Source organism: Scomber japonicus, chromosome 1, assembly GCF_027409825.1.
Source record: "Scomber japonicus isolate fScoJap1 chromosome 1, fScoJap1.pri, whole genome shotgun sequence".
Lineage (NCBI taxonomy): Eukaryota > Metazoa > Chordata > Actinopteri > Scombriformes > Scombridae > Scomber > Scomber japonicus.
Window position 1 is genome coordinate 1,787,120 of NC_070578.1, and position 21,532 is coordinate 1,808,651.

Here is a 21,532-nt window from a genome sequence, read left to right on the forward strand (position 1 = left end):
TCACAGTAAAGACAGCACTATCATCTTGGCAGAGAGAAAGACTGTCTGACTCCCTAAACCCACAGATGGGTCACTGTGTTTCTTGTTTGTATAGCATTAGGCTAATTCCATTACTGTAGATGTATTGAGTATGACCATATATGGACATAGAGTATTGGTGATACTATCTGTGAAGGTTTAATGACTATCCACAGAGGACAGTGTCCTCAGAATCATGGTGATATCATGCATCAGATATTGATAATACTTTGATTTTCTTTGGCCGAGCTTCAATAACCATTTTCAGGATAAGATAAGGGCTGTCACAATAAAGATGTACAGAGAGGTGTTGGATCTGGATATGATTATAAGTATGTAAAAGGCCATCCACACTAAGAACAATAACTATATTTATAACTTTAAATGAGAGTCCACATTTATGAACTATAACGTCCTATAAACAGCGGTGTCAAACACACTCTAGCTGTTTCAGCAGCTAATGAAAATAGACCTGTTAATGCCTTATGTAGAATGTAAATATGATGTGTGTGTGTGTTGATCAGAAGTATTTCAGACACTAGTAGCTGTGATGTTTCAGTATTTACAGACTAAATTGATGTTGAGGCGCGATGTGTAAAAGCGTGGCTCGGGTGCAGTAGTCTATTAGTTTAGTTTTTGGGACTCAGTGAGCACACAGCTACACACTGTATTAAATATGTAATGCTACTGTGTTCTTTTAAAAGGTTAACATAAGACTCATAGCCTAATCCGAACCCGGTCTGAGTTAATATACTGGTCCAGTTCAGTTAAGCAAATCATTACCAGACCATTAACCATTAACCTGACACACTATTTCAGGTGTTATATGTGTGTTTGGACTATAGACTGTGACTTATACACAGGTTTTTACGGTAATTATCAACATCATGTCTATATATGGACTTAGTATCATATGATACATTGACGTGACCTTAATCTTTTTTTTTTTTACTCAATATTGCCACACTTCACATTAGCAGCTAAGAGGCTATTAATGAGATTGCAGAAGCGAGCTGCGCCGCTTATATGGAATAACTGTCCCAGCCCATAATGACAGCACCCACTCTACAATCCCACCCCCCAACCCCCCTTGCATTATTATGCTATTATATTATCATTATATCAGTGGTAGAAAATGATCTTCAAATAACTGTAATATTGTTTATCGTGATTATTTCTGAGACAATATATCGTCCAATAAAAATAGTTATGGTGACAGGTCTATGTAAGACATCCTGGACTCCTGAACACTTTCTCCACTGATGAGTTAACCAGTGATGAACAAATTCTCCATAACATTGCTAATACAACATAATAGCTAATACACCGAAAGAGAAATGTTTACTGTACCTAGCACATTTCCAGCGGGAACCTCCTCCAGCTCATCCAGCTCTCTGCCCATCAACAGGTAAATGCTTTCCATGGAACAACAGGACATATGAGGAACCTCAGAGGCGCAGTCTGAAGCACTGCAACCCTCCGGCAGCTGGCACACATATGACAAGGATCAAGCATGAGGAATGAGGATGCTGACAAAGCATTTTTAATGACAGGTAAATGGTAAATTGGTAAATGGACTGCACTTATATAGTGCTTTTCTAGTAGTTATTACCACTCAAAGTGCTTTTACACTATATGCCACATTCACCCATTCATACACTGTTGGCGCAGCAACGGGAGCAATCTTGCTCAAGATACTGGAGGAGCCGGGAATCGAACCGCCGATCTTCCAATTGGTGGACGATCACTCTATTTCCTGAGCCACAGTCGCCCCACATTCTATTTCCTATGGTCAGGATGTCAGCAGCAAGCACAAACTGAAGCAGTAGATTTAATGTTTTAATATCAGTGTAGGAGTTGAGATAAAACATTATTTTAACTTAAGGTACACTTACAAACCTTTTCAGGAGCTTTGAAATGTAGCCGCATTCATATCTGACAGCAGAGGCCGTATTTCAACAGAGAGCGGTTAACGTCTCCCCTGATATACAGTACTACCACCTGTTATCATTTGAGTGAAGTCTCATGCTCAAGTAAATCAACTCTATGATAACTAAGCACACTAAATTTTCACATGAATATGAAAAGCTGTTGAAAGCTCCAGAGAAACCTAGCAAGCAGATTTTGAGTATAGCTTATTTGGTAAAAGTTGCTGCTGTGTCAGAGCAGCACTCATTATATCATTAAAAAGACTGTATACTTCAATATAAATCTTATTGCAAAGCTCCTCTCAGCACCTCTGACCTCATTTCTGTTCATTTAGTTTCAGTCTGTCACTCTGAGGAGGGGAAAGAAACGTGTGATGTGTGATGACGTCATGGTGTGATCTCATGACTCCGTTCAGGAATGACATCACTGTTTTAGATGTGAAGAATCATATAGAGATCCAGAAAAAGTCACTGACACATTACAATATGGCCATTCCTCACAAAACAAGTTCAAAAAGTGAATGAATAATGCATAATACATAAAGCCAAACAACTATTGAATCAGAAGAAGCTTTTATCAGGGGGGCAGCATAGGTCAGAAGTGTGTTAAGAGGGAGATAACATTGGCTAAACTGAAGTGTAAAAGGTCAAGTGGAGGATGAGTTTAGAGGCAGTAACTCAGAGGCAACCTGAAGAGGCATTAAATCTATGTTTGGAATGCAGAATAAAAAGATAAATGTTAAAGGCTTTGATATGACACTGAATTGGCAGGACAGGGTGTAGCCACAGTATATCAATCTTTCAGTCTTAAGGCCTTTACACACAGGGGCTGTTTTATTTTTTATTTTTTGGGGGATTCATTCTCATGTCGATATTTTTTTTCCAGCTGTTGTTTTTGTCTTTAGTGCTTTTGAACAGAACACAAATATTCAGAGGTCAGTTTTCATGAGTTTTCACACAGCAAATAAAAGCATCAACCGATCACGTAGTGTAATCTGCACAGACAGCTGTTTTATTGAGAAGGCCCACATGAGGGGGGGGGGGGGTGAACATCCTGCTGTATGTTATTTACTGTATCTGCACTGATTAATCAGCTCTCAGTCTGTCTGTGAGCTCACCTGTTTCACTGCAGGCAGATAGTTAAACTCTCTCACTACAGTGGGCAGGGAAATAAAACCAATCAATCAATATACTGATTCATGTATCATCATATGATTCATCATTGTGTATTTTAAATACAAACACTGTGGATTTATTTCCATTACGCCCACATGTAAACTGTTCAGGCTTAGTAAATCAGGGTATCTGCACATGTACATTGTACAAGTACAAATTGAAAGACTTTTAAGACATTTTTAATACTTTTTTAGTAATCAATGCAGAAAAGACTGTTGTACTCATATATAATATATTATGAGACAATAATAATACAAAAGCAGAATTTTACTGTTGTAATGGGATGAAATGGAGCTCATTTTGAAGTCAAGGACTAATGATTAGTTTCATTATAGTTCTAACTGCTGGTTATTTTTTTACTTTGATTAATAAGTTGATGTTTATGTTTATGTAAAATCATCAGAAAATAATGATAATAATGATAAATAAAATAAACTGAACAAATATAATTATGCTCAAATCAAATTTAACTCCTTAACTCCTAAAATTCCAGACATTTGAAGACATTTGAAGGATCCACAGGGAGCCTGTAAATGTCTGCTGTCAGTCAGCCTGGCCAGGAGCTGCAACTGACAGACGGCTGCTTCTGTGGACAGAGACGCTGTTGACATCATCCAGCGATGGTGATGCTTTGTTCCTCCTCCTCCTCCTCACGAAAGAAGAGGAGAGAGTTATATCCAGTCAATCCACACCGACTCTGACCTTCACTCAGCATATCTGTCTACAAAGCAGCTGTCTGGAAGATGAGAGGACAAACTGTCTTCACCAGGCTGAGTGACTGCAGAATCAGATGTCGCAAATACATGAATATATTTATTCATGAAAATAATTATTTTCTGTCGCAAATTCATATCACTGCCGGTCTGAATAGTTTTGACATTTTTGTGATTAATGTGTTTATTCATCATGCCCCTGGTGTGTAAAGGCCATAGTCTTGACCACATTGGGGTTTAACTCTTAAAGATCTGTATTAGACAATTACTGTAGTTAGAGTTAGTGTCATTTTTACGTCAATCTGTCAGTTCTCTTTGGAACAGCAGCAGGTACCCAGATTTTGAAAGATATCTACTGTACTTCCAGGGGGTAGAGCGGGTCGTTCACAAATCGGTGGTTCGATTCCCGGTTCATCCAGTCCACATGTAGATGTGTCCTTAGGCAAGATACTTAGCTCCAAATTGCTCCCAATGGTTGCACCAACAGTTTATGAATGTGTGTGTGAATGTTACTTTCCTCCTGATGACCCTGTGTAGTAGCTCATGTCATCAGTAGGCTATGTGAATGTGTGTGAACAGTGAAATGTGACATGTAGTACAAAAGCACTTTGGGTGGTCAAAACACTGGAAAAGCTTTATATAAGTACAGTCCATTTACCATTTAGTTTAAAATCCAATAAAAACTTCCATACATTCCAAACTTTCCAAAGTGTTTGTTGGTGCATATCTGACTTCACATTTTGCTGTCCAAAGGCGTCAACAATTAGTGATGACTTTAAAAACATATTAGTTCATAATTCTTTACTGATAACAGTGTATTTACCATGCTCATGCCCAGGGCCGGGTCGTACTTTGGTCCCAATACGAACACTCTCTGTCCTTTCTTGACCACTCCGCTGTAGACCCTGGCAAATGCTATGAAGGTCTCCTTCTGCTCCTCTTCCTCCTCTGGTTTTGACTCTCTCACTATCAGACTCTCCATCTTAGCTTTAAAGAAAGAAAAACAACATACAGGAGTGTTCTTCTGAGAGTCGATCACAGCGAACCATCTGACTTTACACAGAAGGTGCTTTGATACTGGATGCTGGATCCTGCTTTCTTTTTTGGGCGCTGTAAAGAAGTTAGGATATGGTGAGCAGAAAAAATGAGTGTGTGTCTAGCTTATTTTTAATCGGAGCAATAGCGGTCTCATAACTTATGCCAGCCAATCACAGTGAAGAGGAAAGAACAGGCTAATTACAAGAAAAAATGGATGGAGGCATCACTGAGCTTGGACAATGTCTATGTTATACTTTTACTGCATTCAATCATCTGGAATTGGATTATTGCATCTTTCCTTGTCTTTCATTCTGTAAAGCATATAATTAATCCAGTTTCTATTCTACTGTTCTAACTAAAAAAAACAATACCAAATTTAAAGTTCACCATTAATCCCTGGTCAAACTGTTGAAAAGTGAGGGATAAAGATGAGTGAAGTGTCCAGTTTACCTGTGATGGCTCCTGCAGACTGGCCTTCCTGTGCTGTACTCCCTGATTGGATGGGGTCTCTGTTGTTCTCTGTTGTCTCTGCTGGCTGACCAGCTGCCATCCTGTCAGCATGTCTCTGTCTTGCCAGGTCTCTACGCTGGGCGATCTCCTCCTGTGTCAAGGGCCTACACACACACACACACACACACACACACACACACACACACACACACACACACACACACACACACACACACACACACACACACACACACACACACACACACACACACACACACACACACACACACACACACACACACACACACACACACACAGGTCAATACCTCTTCTGACCTAAACACAAAACACTGCAATAGGGACTTGGTAAAATACAGTGCATCTGGAAAGTATTCACTTTCCCCACATTTTGTTATGTTACAGCCTTATTCCAAAATTGATTAAATTCCTTTTTTCTCATCAATCAACACACAATAGCCCATAATGACAAAGCCAAAAAGGTTTTTTAGAATTTTTTGCAAATGTATAAATAAAAAACTGAAATATTGCATGTACATAAGTATTCATACCCTTTACTCAGTACTTTGTTGAGGAACCTTGGCAGCGATTCAAGGATTCAAAGATTCAAGGATACTTTATTATCATACCAACCAGACGGATGAACCAAAGAGACACACTCATTCGGATACTTCCTCAATTTAATTTACAGATGTGATCTATCTCAATCTCAATCTTATTATCTGTACCGAAATTACAGCCTGGGGCACAACATTTCCAGTGACTGAAAATGTTTCAGGTTAGTGAGGTATTTACTCAGACTGCAGATGTAAATGAGCCTAGACTCGGTCCTTCTGATTTGCATGAAGTGCTAAGTGAAGTTGATGTCAGCTGTCTTGACATGTGCATGTTTGTGAAGTCATGAAGCATAAAGGAAAATGTTTTATGCTGCTGAATTCTGAATATTTGTTAAAGGGATGACTTGGAACTGCAAGTGTGCGTTCATCCTGAAAGAGAAGGGCTGCATGTGAGCAAAGTTTAAACAGTCTGATGTATAGCTCTACAAAAAAGCAGTGATTGAATGATTTTTGGTTAAATGTTTAAACGGACTGTGGTATGGTGCTAAGAGGATTGCTGCATCTTGTAATTTATGTTTCCGTTTCTCTTTCTCTCTCTTAAAACAATGCTGCAGATTTTAATTATTCTCTCTTCCTATATTTTGTGCCTCTCCACATATTACATATCACATGAAGTTACACATGCAAGTTTCAGCAGTGGTGCTTTGGAAGACCATTTTATCTGCGTAAATCAGAACACTGAACTGACCAGCAAATATTTTAGTAAATATTCCTGAAAAAGTTTAAAGCCACAGTAACAACTACAACCATCATGGCAACATGCTGGGAATGACAGTGATAAGATATGGATAACATATGGATTCTTAGCAGGTTATATTTAGCAAAGTCACCATGTCAGTCTAATGGAGGTGACAGATGAAACCTCAGTATCACCAAAATTATTACAGTTCCTCCTGTGGAGATATGAATGTAATCCATCTAGGGCTGGGTATCTGTACTTAATACATTTTAAGGTATTGACCAAAATAAATTGATACCAAGTAGAATCGAAATGCATCCGGTCAATCAATACCTGCAATCCATCCTTTTTGCACCCAGCTAGAAAATGAAGAAGAAAACTATTTGTATGGAGTTGCTCTCATCCAATCAACACAAGTGTTCTTCGATTTAATGTGACATGTGATTGGCCCACTGCCACAGCAGCTACAACCTGTCTGTGGTGGTGAAGTTGTGGTGAATTTGAGTTAGCGCACTTAGCAGTTCAGCAGAAACCACCAATCACCAAAACGTTCTAAAGTGAGTCTACACTACACGCCTGTTACACCCATAGACTGTATAGAAGAAATGGATGTAACATCCATGACGTCACCCATTGGTTTGTGGACTGTTGCTCAGAAGCCAATAGTTTCAAATCTGGGCAGCGCCATCTTGAAAATTTCAGGTGCATGCTGGGAAAAAAAAAACACAGATTCTATTTATATGGGCATGAGACGGGGCCATGGGCGGAGCGGGGAGGTTGCTATGGTTGCAAGGGCTGGATCTCGAGGACATTGGGCAATCAACCTGTCAATCACGACGTAGCCACTCCCTAATGCATACCCTGCTTTATCGTCAAATATAAAATCAGGGAGGCCAAAATTTCACAAATGAACATCATACTGCATTGAAGAAGGCTTTAAACTAGCGATTGAGACCATAAACACATTTTGAAAACGTTTACTGAGGTTAGAAATCAAGTGAGAAGTTGGTGAATTCTCCATTGACTTGTATAGAGACGGAAGTCCTTTTGACACCAAAACGGTCGCCCCCTGGTGGCCTTTTGATAGAATGCAGTTCTGAGTTACTTCCGCGTCGGCCTCATTTCAGAGGACCAGAACTCCCCGCCTGGTTACACCAGATAAAAGCAAGTGCACAACATGTGTAATGGGTATCAAATGAAGTACTCAGCTGATAGCAGTATCTCTTTAAGGGTACTTGGATTGGTACTGGTATCGTCATTTTTTAAAAGATACCCAGCCCTAAATTCATCAGTAGTTTTGAGCGATTTCAGTGTGGACCCAGAGCACAAAGTGACACTTTCACACTCACAACAGTTTTAAACCCAAAGATACTCAGTTTCCAAGGGTTGTTCCAAATGAGAGAAGGTAAGCATGATGTATGAGGACTATCTAAGTATGAAAAACAAGTAGTGAGAACAAAGAGAGTTAGTCTGTGGAACAACTGTAATGAAGAAATGAAAACAGGTTGAACATAAAATAAGTTTAAAAAGATCTTTAAAACTAACATTTTGGACAGATATAGAAAGGACGAACAAAGAGGTGGATTGCAATAATATGATTTGGTACAGTATAACTTGTGTTGTTTTGAATGTTTTTTTGGCTTTGATTTGATTGTTAAGAGTTTTAAAATAAGGGGGTAGGACTAGAAAAGTTTCTTCCTTCTTCCTACAACATTTTCAAATATTGAATGGATATTATTTTGTTGTTAATCTGAAATGTTACTGTCCTTTCTGTTTTGTTATATTTTGTTAAAGCAGCCAAGCCTCACACTTTAGTGAGAGTTTAGAAAACAGGCATCTCTGCTTGAAAAAGGACATCAATAATTACTCCATTACCAAAACTGCTGCTGATTACTGTTCAGTCAATCATTAATCACTAATCAACCGATCATTTCAGCTCGGGGTAGGTTTTGACGTACATTGCAAACAGCATCACTGTATTGCACAATGAGAGAGCCGTACCTGCCAATTTGATGAGAAACCACTTCTTGAAAATGAACATTTGAGAAGTGGCAAACTTTAAACATCCCCAGACAGGGGCTGTAAAAACCGAAATGCAATTACCTCCACGTTAGTTTTGCTACATGACCTGTGTGTGCGCATGTGTGTGCAGTGTGGTCTGTGTGTGTGTGTGTGTGTGCATGTGCAGTGCGGTTGGTTGTATCAGCGTATGCGTGCATGTGTATAACCTCTTCAAACAGACCACAGTGACTATAGCAACACAGCTGCTCACAATAGGCCTGAGTGACGGCATCCAACGCAGAGTTCAGCTCCATGATGACAAACCACTTAAAACAGCCCATAATTTGCCCCTGACAACAGCAGCAGCCCTGACGACTCACTGAGACTGATTGCACCACTCTTTTGAATAAATTGGATATAAATGGGGCTGCAGCTTGAATTCAGGATTTCTAACAGGAAACCACAAAAGAGCAAACCCCACTGGATGACAGCCTGGCCCTCAGAACAAAAACTCTTCTTACTGACTTACAGCTTCAAACTCTCTCCAGTCAACTCACTTCTTTCACATGATTTCCTCTGAAACCAAGAAGACAAACAAACCAAAAGCAGACAGATGTTTAAGTGAAGGTTATCAACTTCACGTGATATTTGTTTGGGCCTAGAACTGCTCAACGATCTAAATAAGCACCTCACAGTGTGGTACATACAAGTCTTCATGCTTCCCATCAGACCGCAGCTAAGTCACAGTTTTGTTTTTTTTTCTTCTCTTTTCTCCAGAGGTCATCAGTCGCTCATTGGTAATAATGGGAATGCCAGAACTTGGTTTCTGGCCTCTACTGCTGCGGTTATGAAGTAATAGCTTCCAAACACTGGAGCAGGACCATCACAAACCACAAACAGACCTTTTAACATTGTGAAAAAAAGTGCACTGGAAAATTAAACAATATATTGATATTAAAGCTGTCTGCAAAAAAACACACTTCATCACGTTTTACCGCTAAAAGGATTTTGATTGCAACTACTTTCCATTCTGACTCCAGTGTTTGAAAATGTCATACACTGATATTCTTATTCTATAGCAATATTATTCTATTTTGATGCAGGTCAGCCCCTATATCCCCATAATTCCTCTTACTTTCATTATTTTTAAATAGTATAATAGAAGTTACTACTGTTTTTTTTGTAGAGCCTGAACGATATATTGGTCAATAGATATTGACCTATCACAGATATATCATATCGGTGAATATGTTGTCTGATGTGCTGATATTATTACCCCCGTGTTAAAATGTCCAACTTTACAGCAGAAATAAAAATAAAAACAGTTATGGCTATATCAAATGTCCCTGTTCATGGCAACTATATGAGGGGTGAATTTTTATATTCAACCTTCCTTTAGACTCAGAAATATATTGAGGTAGAGACTTACTAACAATATAAACATTATAGCCGAGCAAAACACAATCGTAACATCCTAGGCACCAAGAAACAACGAAGATACTTAGATAGAAATGTCAATAAATATTAAAAACAACAAATGAGTAAAAATACTAACATATTAAAAACCTTAGGATGATTTAACATTAACATTTACAGCAAATGAGTCAGCTAAAAGCAAAATCAGTTGGAAGTAAAATAAGAATTACATAAGAATTCAATTAAAAATTGGTATTTCTCTAAGGATAAAAGCTAGGTGAGTTTTACACTTTTTGCATATTATTCCAGGTTGCAACAGTGTGAAGAACTGTATTTTCTAAGCTAAGCACAAACAGCCATAATCTGCAACATAATGTAGTCATTTGAGTGTGTTTGATGAGGGCCCACATTAAAAAGGCAAAAACTAAATAATGCAGAGAGGTCAAAATCAGTAAGGGCCTTATAAATAAATAAAAGCCAGTGTTCATCATACCTTACAGACAGAGAGGGCAAGCCAACCTTGGCATACAGCTCACAATTATTAGTTTTATAATTATCACTGGTAATAAATCTTAGTGCAGAGTGATAAACAGTGTCCGAGGGCTCCGGAGTTGCAGCTGGCGCATGCATGAATAAAATGTCACCATAATCCAATACTGATAGAAAAGTTGCCTCAATAAGCTTCCCTCTACGGATCTCACCATTGAGCCTCAAGGTGCACCTTTTTCAATATGCACATATTCAAAGTTCCAATAGCCACACACTGATGTCTGTCTGGAAGGTCACTTTTTTTTGCTTCTTAACTTTTTAAAAGCAATCTCATTGAATCTGATAATATGAAGCCTTTTTAAAAGCAGTTCATGATCAACTGTATTAAATTCCTTTGACAGATCAATAAAAAAGACCTGAACAGTGTTTCTTTCTGTCTATCTATGTGATGGCAGTAACAGTGCTGTGCTTTTCTCAAAAACCCAGCTGGTGTATGCTTAAAATAGAATGTGCTGGGAGAAATGATTTCAGCTGATTATTTACCAGGAATTCTAGTATTTCTGTATTGTGTATTTCTGTTTCTGGTAACATCATTTAGAGGAGCATATAATTGTATTTAAGTTGACATTTTAGTAAAGGAGTTACATAAGCAGCCTTCCAGACCTTAGGAATTGTACCATCAATACTGAAAGGTTAACAATATATGCTCATTATAATCAGAGAGGCAGCTTTACAAAGTATTGGTCACGATTATCCTCAACAATCAATTCCTTTGTGTCTACAGCTAGTGATTCACTGTCTCTGTCACCAAAAGAGAACAGCTGTAATGTACAACAAGGCACTGACATTACCTGGGTGTATAATATGTCTACATTTCTTCAAAGAGGTTGCCAGCTGATGCAAAATGTTTACTAAAAGCTACGCAGATCCCTTTATTGTGTGATACTGAACATCCACCAGATGTGGGGACAGCAGGAAATACGAGACTTATGAATGAAAGAATTCACTGCCTTGCAGAATTTTGCTGGATTTGAATACTTTGGGAATTGAATGCAAATAACAATTAGATTAAATCTTTCTTTTCCAGATGTGCATTTGTTTCTAAGCAGCCCAAAAGCAAGCCAGTGACCCAGGTTCTCAGCACATCTGGCACAAGCCCAGGCTTTGTTTCTCTCTGTAAGAGATTTTGGTTGAGGACCAGGACATGACCTATTCTGTCTTCTTTATTTTTAAAAGGTGCTTGCTTATCAAACACTAAATTAAAAGACTAAAACTGGCCAAAAGCTAATTCAACATGAGAGATTTTAACAGTATCGTACATATCATTTTTCAAAAGATCATTTAAGAAAGCCAGCTCATCAAAATGTTTTATTCCATCTAATCACCACTGTGGACATAGTTTATTTTATCCTGGTACTTCTTACACAAGCTATTAGACAAATAATTGGTATGACCAAGCTCAAATACTCCAGTCTGTTATTTTCTTTTTCTTTTCTATTTGTTAAAATTAAGTCTATCAGATGACTTTTAAGTTGGGACTCGTAGGGTCGGTAATTACCAGGCTGTTGCCACAGACTTCTTAAGTTAAAGTCATCTAATAACCATCTCTGAATTTTAGTTATTCTATCTCAGAATCCATTACAATGAATCTGAACAAAGTTTGTGATAATACCACAATGTCAGGATCCATTTGTGTTACCAAGATTTTCAGCTGATAAGGCTCCTAATATTTTAATGAATTAAACCTAAACCTTTCCTGTTATTAAAAACAAAGGATTATGGATAGGGTGTAGACTAAAGTCTGACTTTAAAGAAGTAGTAGGGTCAGACTTTAAAATGTGTGAGGCCCAGGAGAATTAGGCTTGGTATGACTGACCTAAATCATGGCAATTCAGTCATTTTGTGGAGGTATTCAGCACCATGTACCATATATAGTCCAATAAGACTTGTGTGCCCAGGATGCTGGGATGAATTCCATCATTCCTAAGGAAGGAAGAGCAGTTCCTAAAATTGTCGATAAAAACTACATTGTGTGAATTACAGGTCACCTAGAGTCAACTGTGCAAGCTTATAAGTGTGGCTGAAGTGCCCAGATCCTTTTCTAAGGGGTGGGATTGGGCTAGAGATGAAGACTGAAGAGCTTGTTAAAATCCTGTTTCACTATTTCAGACCTCTGGTCATTACACCCCACATGGAGAATCGTGCTGGGTATGATGATGGGTATGAGATGGGCAGTCTTTAGCAACTATGAAGACGATGTAAAATGTCAGCAATTTTAGCTCCTTAAAGAAGTTGATCTTCGTCTAATTTTCCTGATGATTGAATCTCCTATGATCAATGTAATCGGTGGGCCATGGTGCAGCTGTGCAGACATTTTCAATGCAGAAGTGAAGCCATTGACAGCTGTGTTGGAGATGAAGGGCACTGAAGAGAAACAGTCACTTGGCTCTACGTATCCTGCCGGGCCCAGCTTGGTGTCTGGGACACGACCAGCTGTGCAGCTGGTGAAACAGGAGGAGATACGGACAGAGGATGGTTATGTTGGAGAATCTATTCCCCATTTAAACACAGTGAGTTTGGGTCAGGGGATTAAGGTTGCAGTCAGGCCGTCTGCTGCCTTGCTTCCCTCCAGGATCACTGCAATCACTAAATACTGAGGAAAGAATTTAGAAATAATACTGGAAAATACTGTCTTTTTCTTTTATAGTAAAGCTGCACTTTTATCAACAATGTTTCATTCCCTCTACAATTACTTTCTCCTTACAATTTACTCGAGCACCAATTATCTGTCAAATAGATTGGCTTGTATTAAAATTGCAGTGGGAACCTGTCTTGCTATTGGCCTTTTCATTTTATTTCATTTCACTGTAATAGGTAACCTTCTTTCTGGAGCCAAATGAACTGATGTGGATGTGATAACTTGAATTGTAATTACAATTAGTTTGACACATAAGAGTTTTGCCTTGATAAGGTCATACTTGGGGACAGATTTGATAATTAAATGATCTGAGGTGTAGAAACCTTCCCTCACATGCTGAATTTTTCAAATGTAAGTGATAAGGCAATTTTCTGTATTTTTCTTAATGTCAAAGAATCTCATGTGCAGAGCTAAACCAACAGTGAACTGATCTAATAACTGCCATTGTCACAACCTTTTCCATCACAACCAACCTTCTACTGGTGTTTACAGTGTAGCACAAAGTTGAGAGGTCGTAATATGTATCAGAACCATAGACTGTATAGAAGAAATGGACGTAACATCCGTGACGTCACCAATTGGTTTGTGGACTGCTGCTCAGAAGCCAATAGTTTCAAATCTGGGCAGCGCCATCTTGAAAATTTCAGGTGCATGCTGGGAAAAATAAAAACACGGATTCTACTTATATGGGCATGAGGCGTAGCCATGGGTGGAGCGGGGAGGTTGCTATGGTTGCAAGGGCTGGATCTCGAGGACATTGGGCAATCAACCTGTCAATCACGACGTAGCCACTCCCTAATGCATACCCTGCTTTATCGTCAAATATAAAATCAGGGAGGCCAAAATTTCACAAATGAACATCATACTGCATTGAAGAAGGCTTTAAACTAGCGATTGAGACCATAAACACATTTTGAAAACGTTTACTGAGGTTAGAAATCAAGTGAGAAGTTGGTGAATTCTCCATTGACTTGTATAGAGACGGAAGTCCTTTTGACACCAAACGGTCGCCTCCTGGTGGCCTTTTGATAGAATGCAGTGTTAAGTTACTTCCGCGTTGGCCTCATTTCAGAGGACCAGAACTCCCCACCTGATCAGAACAAGTTAGTGAAGCTGTAAACAGAGCAGTGTTCCTGCACATGCTTTGTGGCATCTGCTTTACTTAAGAACTTCTCTGCTGAGAATGAACACGTTATCTACTTTATCATTCTTCAGAACTGTTTCTAAACAATCTAGAGTAACCATTGCCTTCAGGGATATTGGAACATGCCACAACAGCATAGGACAATAAGATCAATCAGACTTGGGTTACACACACAGTACATGTAAGACCAATTCTTTGTTGGTTTGGTTCTGCACATGAGATTTGTTGACAATAACAAAAACATAAAAAATCACGAGCCTTATGCTTTACTGTAATATTTGGACTTCTTGAGAAATACACTTGTTCCTTTATTTCTTGAGAGTTAGATATGAACAGTTAGATATGAAGGTGATATAAATGTCTGGATGCTAAATATGAAGCTGGAGCCAGTAAATGGTTAGTTCAATATAAAAGCCTTGGGGAAATAGCTAGCCTGGCTCTGTCCAAAAGGTAACAAAAAAACACCTACTGGCACCTCTAAAGCTTACTACTCAGTACAAACACAATCAGAAATGTAACAGGAATGGAAGGCCAATGTGAAGCCATTAGTTGGCTGGGACAGAAAATTCCTGGAGTCTATGCTGTGGTTGCCTAGCAATCTCACTGTGCTGATAAGACTCTTCAAAGGCTCTGCAACCAAGTGATATTCAATAAATGGTATATGGACGGTACTTATATAGCTCTTTTCTAGTATTTTTGACCATTCAAAGTTGTTTTACACTACATGTCACATTCACTGTTCACACACATTCATACACTGATGACAGGAGCTACCATGCAGAGTGCCAACCTGCTCATCAGGAGGAAACTAACCATTCACACCATTCTTCCAATTGGTGGACGACCCACTCTACCTCCTGAGCCACAGCCACACAGACTAACAACTGGTCATTAATAAAAAATGATGTTGATGGCAATGGTCTTTACCATGAGCCAATTCACATTCCAAGCTTCCACTGATTACTTGCATTTCTTGGGTTAAAGTAGTCACACAGACACCACATAATCAACTGTAGACTGTTGGGCCATCTTCTGTAGCCAGGTGGAGCCACGTGCTGCCACAGAAACATCAGTAGTGTGTGTGCCTACTGCAGGTAGTGGCTTACAGAGAATGGCAGCTCTGCAGGCTCATTAGCTGAGATTTTGGACAGGCTTTTTCCCTCCTGGCTCAGAGTCTGAGATGACCTTTTCTTCCTTCTCACACTATGCCTTTCTTCCCTCTCTCTTTCACATATCTATATCTTCTGTTCCCTATCCTCTAACCCATCTCTGACAGCCTGTCTATAGCTCCTCTCCTCTGCTTGCCGCTCTGTTTCCCTTGGAGTGCATCGGCACAGTCTGCAATTAGGAGTCCAGAGCTGTGACAGGAGGAGGAAGGAGAGCAGAGATGCTGCCAGCCAGAGGGCTGAAGTTGAATATTTCTACTGTGCAACAGATATACTGGAGATCAAGGAGCTGAAAACAGAGGGATCGCAAGGTGCTAAGAACATATATGGTGTATGCTTGTTGTGTATTTCTGGATTTCAGCACGTCACTAAAATGCAAGAATAAGCTCTGTTTTTACTCCAAACTCCAAAGTTCCACATGAGTTCATATGTTCAAGGTTTGTTTTGTCTCATAAAAAATGCATCAGCTTTGGGAACAGTCTAACCCCACATTTGTCAAAAAACAACAGCACTGCACTGCTGTAAGCTTAAAGCATACATCAGCATTTTCAGGTTGGATCAGTCTGTTGATACTCATTGATATTCATTTCTTATTATCATCAATTTCCATCACGAATTAGCCATCAATGAAGTGATCAGTTTACACATATTGCAAGTGTATTAACCTGATATGTTATTCCTTATTTCTTATAGAGCTCAACTGTTGTCCAAAAAATATTAAAAATACATCAATAAATGATGAATAAATGTTTCATTTTGAATGAATCCCACACACACAGTCCTGCTTAGGATTGGGGTTTGATGACAATGTATCACATCCAGTGTATTGAATCTACTTAGGTTTATCTTTCAACTTTTGCAGGGCATCCAAATGAATACAAATCTAAATGTTTTTGGATCAGAATCAGTTTTTTGTTATGAGAAGAGGGTTACCGCAGTTCTTACTAGAAGCCTAATTAATATTCATAACCAGTAACACCTCAACACTTCTAAAACCCATGAACACAAACACTCATCACAAATTCCTATTTCTATAATCGCAATAAGGGTTAACGACCAAAAAAAAATCTGCAAGATCTGAAGCAGTAAATTATTTTCATGTTATCCATGTGTGCAGGAGGGTCAGCAGAAAGTTAGCTGCTTCAGCCAGCAAAGAACTGAATACGGTTTTATGTTTAATGGGTCCAAAAAATTTGAAGAACCCTGAAAAACATTTTCACATGTGTGTCAATAGAGCAACATCTTGAAGCATTGCATCCACTTATTAATATGTGACAGTTGGATTTGTCTGTTCGCATTGTTTGTGTTTATTATTGTAACAATAAACATATTAATAATATTTAAATCCCAATGAAACGTTTACCTGCTTAAATAAAAGGATATATTTATTTATTTATTTATTTTTTAGCCCCAAAACCAACAAAAGCCAATGAAAATGTCAAAAATAATAATGTATAATATAATAGTGCAGGTCACCAGGAGGAGCCAATAATTACATAATGTAATAAATAATCATTTTAGTTAAATAAACAGAATGAAGTTTAAATAGAACAAAATATAGTATTTTACTGTTTTTATTTATTTTTTAACTCAGGATTTATTATTTATTCATCCCATGTTTTCCTCACACAACATTTCACACTTTTCTAACTTTCTTTATGCTTATATTACAATGAGATGGCTGTGTCCAAATTAAAGGCGAGGATAGTCTAGGACGTGAATGGCACATCAATGGTGAAATCAAGATTAACGTTAAACGCTGTCCTGAGATTTGCTCAGTACACTATGATGGGTCATAAGCCATCTACTTCCTGTTAGTGCTTGTACATTTTAGGTAGGGGGATTTAAGTAACATGATACCCATAACAGATAGAAATGATTACCGTATGTGTTCTACAGACTTACTTGTGTATCTTGTGTAATTCCTGTTCAGTTATTAGGTGAGGACAGTTATGATGGTTGTCATTGGAGTTCACTACACTACAGTGGAGCGGTTTACAGCTTCAGCACAATTTAGCTAAATGCAGATCACCCTACAGTGCACCACATGGCCTGGCCTGTGGAACACAGGCCAGGCCATTAAAGCACCACTGTAATGATTCTGAAACATCAATCCCAGTCTCCTCTAAGCATATGCTTCCAATGAGAAATGGCAGCAGTCCACACTTTGCTGTAAGATGTCCTCCCTCTTCTTTAAGTGTGAGGACAGCTTTTGCTATTCATCTGGTTGGAGGAAGTTGCAGAGCTTCGTCTTCCAGCTTCATAAAGGGCTTGAAGAGAAAATGTGTGGCAGCAGGCTTAGATTAATGAGCCAGACGCTGGAGAAGGGAAGCTGTGTGATGTTTGAGTGCGCTTAGATCCTATAGCTAGACAGACAGGCCAAGCCAAGCCAGGCCAACTCCATCTATCACTGACTGTGGAGGAGTCGGGGGGTGGCGGTTTACCCTCAGTTCACCTCCAGGAAGGACACACAGAGCAGGAAGGACTGCTTCACAACAGCAAACAGCTGTGTCCCACTCAGGGAGAAAGATAAAAAAAAAACCAAAGAGTAAAAAAAGAAAGTGGACTGCTGATGGAAATACAACTGCAAAGAACACATGACACACTTCCTACTATTAAAAAATATATATAATATCCAGTAGTGAGAGTCAGGTTTCATACTGTGATCTTAAGTACCCAGGTAACAGTGAGAAATCAACTGCATAAATGTCCAACCAAATTTGAAGAAACTGACCTCCCTCATCTCTAATGCTAACATTCACATTCATTCAGCTTTACTTTTACTTGTCCAGGTTTTGAGATATCATTCTTAAGATTTCTGTCTTCACATTTTTATTTTATTTTGTTCACTGCAACAAATAACATTGTTATCCATTATCCTGAATCATCTACAGAACACACTGAACGGTTATCAGGAATTATTTTGGTCCACACTGTCCACAACTATTAGTGTGTAATGGTAAATAGACGGTACTTATATATCACTTTTCTAGTCTTTTTGACCACTCAAAGCACTTTTACACTACATGTCACATTCATCCATTCACACACATTCATACACTGAGAGGAGCTGCCACACAGAGTACCAACCTGCTCATCAGGAGGAAACTAACACTCACACACATTTACACACTGTTGGTGCAGCCGGTGTGAGTATGTAACTATACTATGATGTAAGTTATATTCACATTAAGTGGGTAGGTGTGGGAGTTGGAGGGGGGGGGGGGGGTCAACTTATAATCAGGCTTACTTACATTCAGGCCAATGTGGTACTAGCACTATGTTGTACCACATTAAAAACACCCAGCTGTCATGTCTGATGATGGCTCGAAGTCACAGCCAAAAGTCAACTCAGTGCTAGTCTGTGTGTCACCCAGTTGGTGTGCCCAATGATTGAGACGGATATGCTGCCGATCTGTGTGGTGGAGGGCGAGGGACTGAAAGAGCTAGTTTGAATCCTCAAGCCTGAGTATGCCATGAAGAGCTACTGTGACTAAATGCACTGAAAACGCTTTGAGGAGGAGGAGGAGGAGCTAAAAGTTGACTTTAGTTTGGTTTTTACATTCAATAGATCCCAATGTACATAACATACACTAACCAGAGCAGAGAAGCTGGCTCTGACCACTGACTGCAGCAGTTACCTGTTAATGGATGTAAAAGCAAAATTAACCAAAAGTGACATCACTACAATTGATTTTATTAGTATTTTATTTTGATTGAAATAAAATGTAAGAAACCGCTGAATTTAGGTATTGAAAGATTCATACTGACAAAAACTACCAACTACTACATTCAAACATATATCTGAGATAGAAGATAGAAGAAAGCTCAATGAATAGTTTAATGTGTGTGTGAGCTTCAAAGAGTGCACAAAGACCAGCACAAGTCTTTCATACTTGCTGCATCATGTGACATCACTTCATTTAACTGCCAGAACACACACACACACACACACACACACACACACACACCATACAGTTAGTCAGAATGATGATACCTGGGAATTCAGACAGCGGTGCGCACACACACACACACACACACACACACACACACACACACACACACACACACACACACACACACACACACACACACACACACACACACACACACACACACACCAGTTTCATTGTTATTTCTTTGGAAGAAGTTGTGGGGAAAAACAAAGCAGCCACAGCTATCTGCATGGCTGCTTACCACTTGAGATTAATGAGGAAATATATTTTGTTGTATTTTGGATGGACTGAATGAATGTTGTGTGTGTGTATGACAATTAAAGCAGTGACTGGTGTGTAGCAAACAGAATCAGTCATGGTACTGTTTGACATAGAAGTTCTGAGTAACTGCAGCAGTAACTGTGGGCCAACTTCTCTCCTTCCTCCAGTCCACATCCAGAACAAAGCAGAAATATCAGGCATGTCCACAACAGCACTGCAGCTCCATCTACTGACTACACTGTCTGTACACACACACACACACACACACACACACACACACACACTTACCTCTGTCTGTTCTGAGGCAAAACTTTGGTGTCCACAGCAAACATCTTGGACACAAAGACGATGACTGGAGCATTTTCCTCGCTGGAGCACTGGAGGAACGCTGGAAAACAACCAAGAAGGAGAAAAAAAAAAGGATTGAAACACTTGTGGAGTCGCTGCTGAAGAGCCTGACCAAAGCCAAAGTCTTTGTTGAAAACGAGGTCACGTCCAAACACTGTCAGCTGCTCCCAAAATGCAATGAAATACTTTCACCAAACATGGTGCTTGTATTTCAGATGACACACTACACCACACACTCATACCCCCCCCACCCCTCACCCAACACACACACACCCACCCACACACACACACACCTTCTGATTTATTGAAAGTGGATAGTAAGCAATCATTTTTCATTTTTCACACAGGGGATTAAGTGTAATGTGAATCACTCTGACAGTCAGTGGGTTCATGGCCTGAACCTCCAGAACACACTAGACCTGTACTGTATCATGATCAGCAACTCGGCATACAACTACAAAACTACATATGTTTAGAATATTTTAAAAAGTTTAAAAATGTGAGGATTCTCTGTTCAAGTCCAAGTGAAGATGTGTCTTTTTTATAGATTTGTATTCATTGGTTTATAATGGGTTGGTTTATGACTACAGGCTTATCAAAAAAATGCAGAGGGGAGCAAGGTTGCAGAGGTTAAACATATTTGCCTACAGATGAAAGTAGAGAAGTCTCACTTATATCTCACATCTGTCCAGGATATCCTGTAGAAGCAGTTCTATGTTGAACATATAGTCATCACATTTACATTCATTTTAATGTATTAAAATAAAAGTCATAATATGCTAAACTTAATGTTTCAATGAAGTTATGTCCAGTTTTATCAGACAGTGTGAGGTCTTTTCTACTGCTGTGTTGTTATCAGCTGCTCCAACTCAACATTGGAAGAAAAAAAAATCTACTTTGATTCATTAAATCATAAGCTAGTCTTTCTATTGAGTTTACTGACTAAATAATCCCACATAGCACTTTCATGCTATATTCACGTTATCTTTATTAAAATTAATTTCAGACACACTGCCTTTCAGACTCACAGAGGATGACTGCTGACTGTGATTAACTCAAACATGTGTGATTTTTCCTTACAGTGTAAATGTTCAGTGTAAATGTCACCACATTAATGTCAGTGATGCTTGAGAAAGTAAGACATGAATCATGGTCTACATTCATACTTTGCACATATTTGAGCAGTTGATTTTTATCAAGTTTTTAGCCTTTAGAGCCAGTTTTGAATAAAATGTCTTGACAGCTATTGGGTAGCTTGCCATTGAATTTGGTCCAGACATTAATGTCCTCCTCAGGATGACTTGTAATTACTTTTTCAACTAGTTCAATCATCAGGTCAAAATTGTGTCCAATATTTGGTTCCCACTAGGGCTTCACTCATCTGTCTCAGCTGTACTTTGTGTTTAGTGCTAATTA

The 21,532-nt window shown here is 38.9% G+C and overlaps 1 protein-coding gene across 1 annotated transcript in view; it reads right to left on the reverse strand.

The window, feature by feature from the left end:
• efl1 (elongation factor like GTPase 1) overlaps positions 1-21,532 on the reverse strand; it is a 124,351-nt gene that overhangs the window by 85,923 nt on the left and 16,896 nt on the right. Inside the window, exons 12-15 of the mRNA XM_053322686.1 lie at positions 20,057-20,156; positions 5,324-5,487; positions 4,659-4,822; positions 1,369-1,504 (exon numbers count right to left, since the gene is read on the reverse strand). Of these exons, the coding sequence (XP_053178661.1) occupies positions 1,369-1,504; positions 4,659-4,822; positions 5,324-5,487; positions 20,057-20,156 (564 nt within the window). The remainder of the gene's footprint in view (positions 1-1,368; positions 1,505-4,658; positions 4,823-5,323; positions 5,488-20,056; positions 20,157-21,532) is intronic.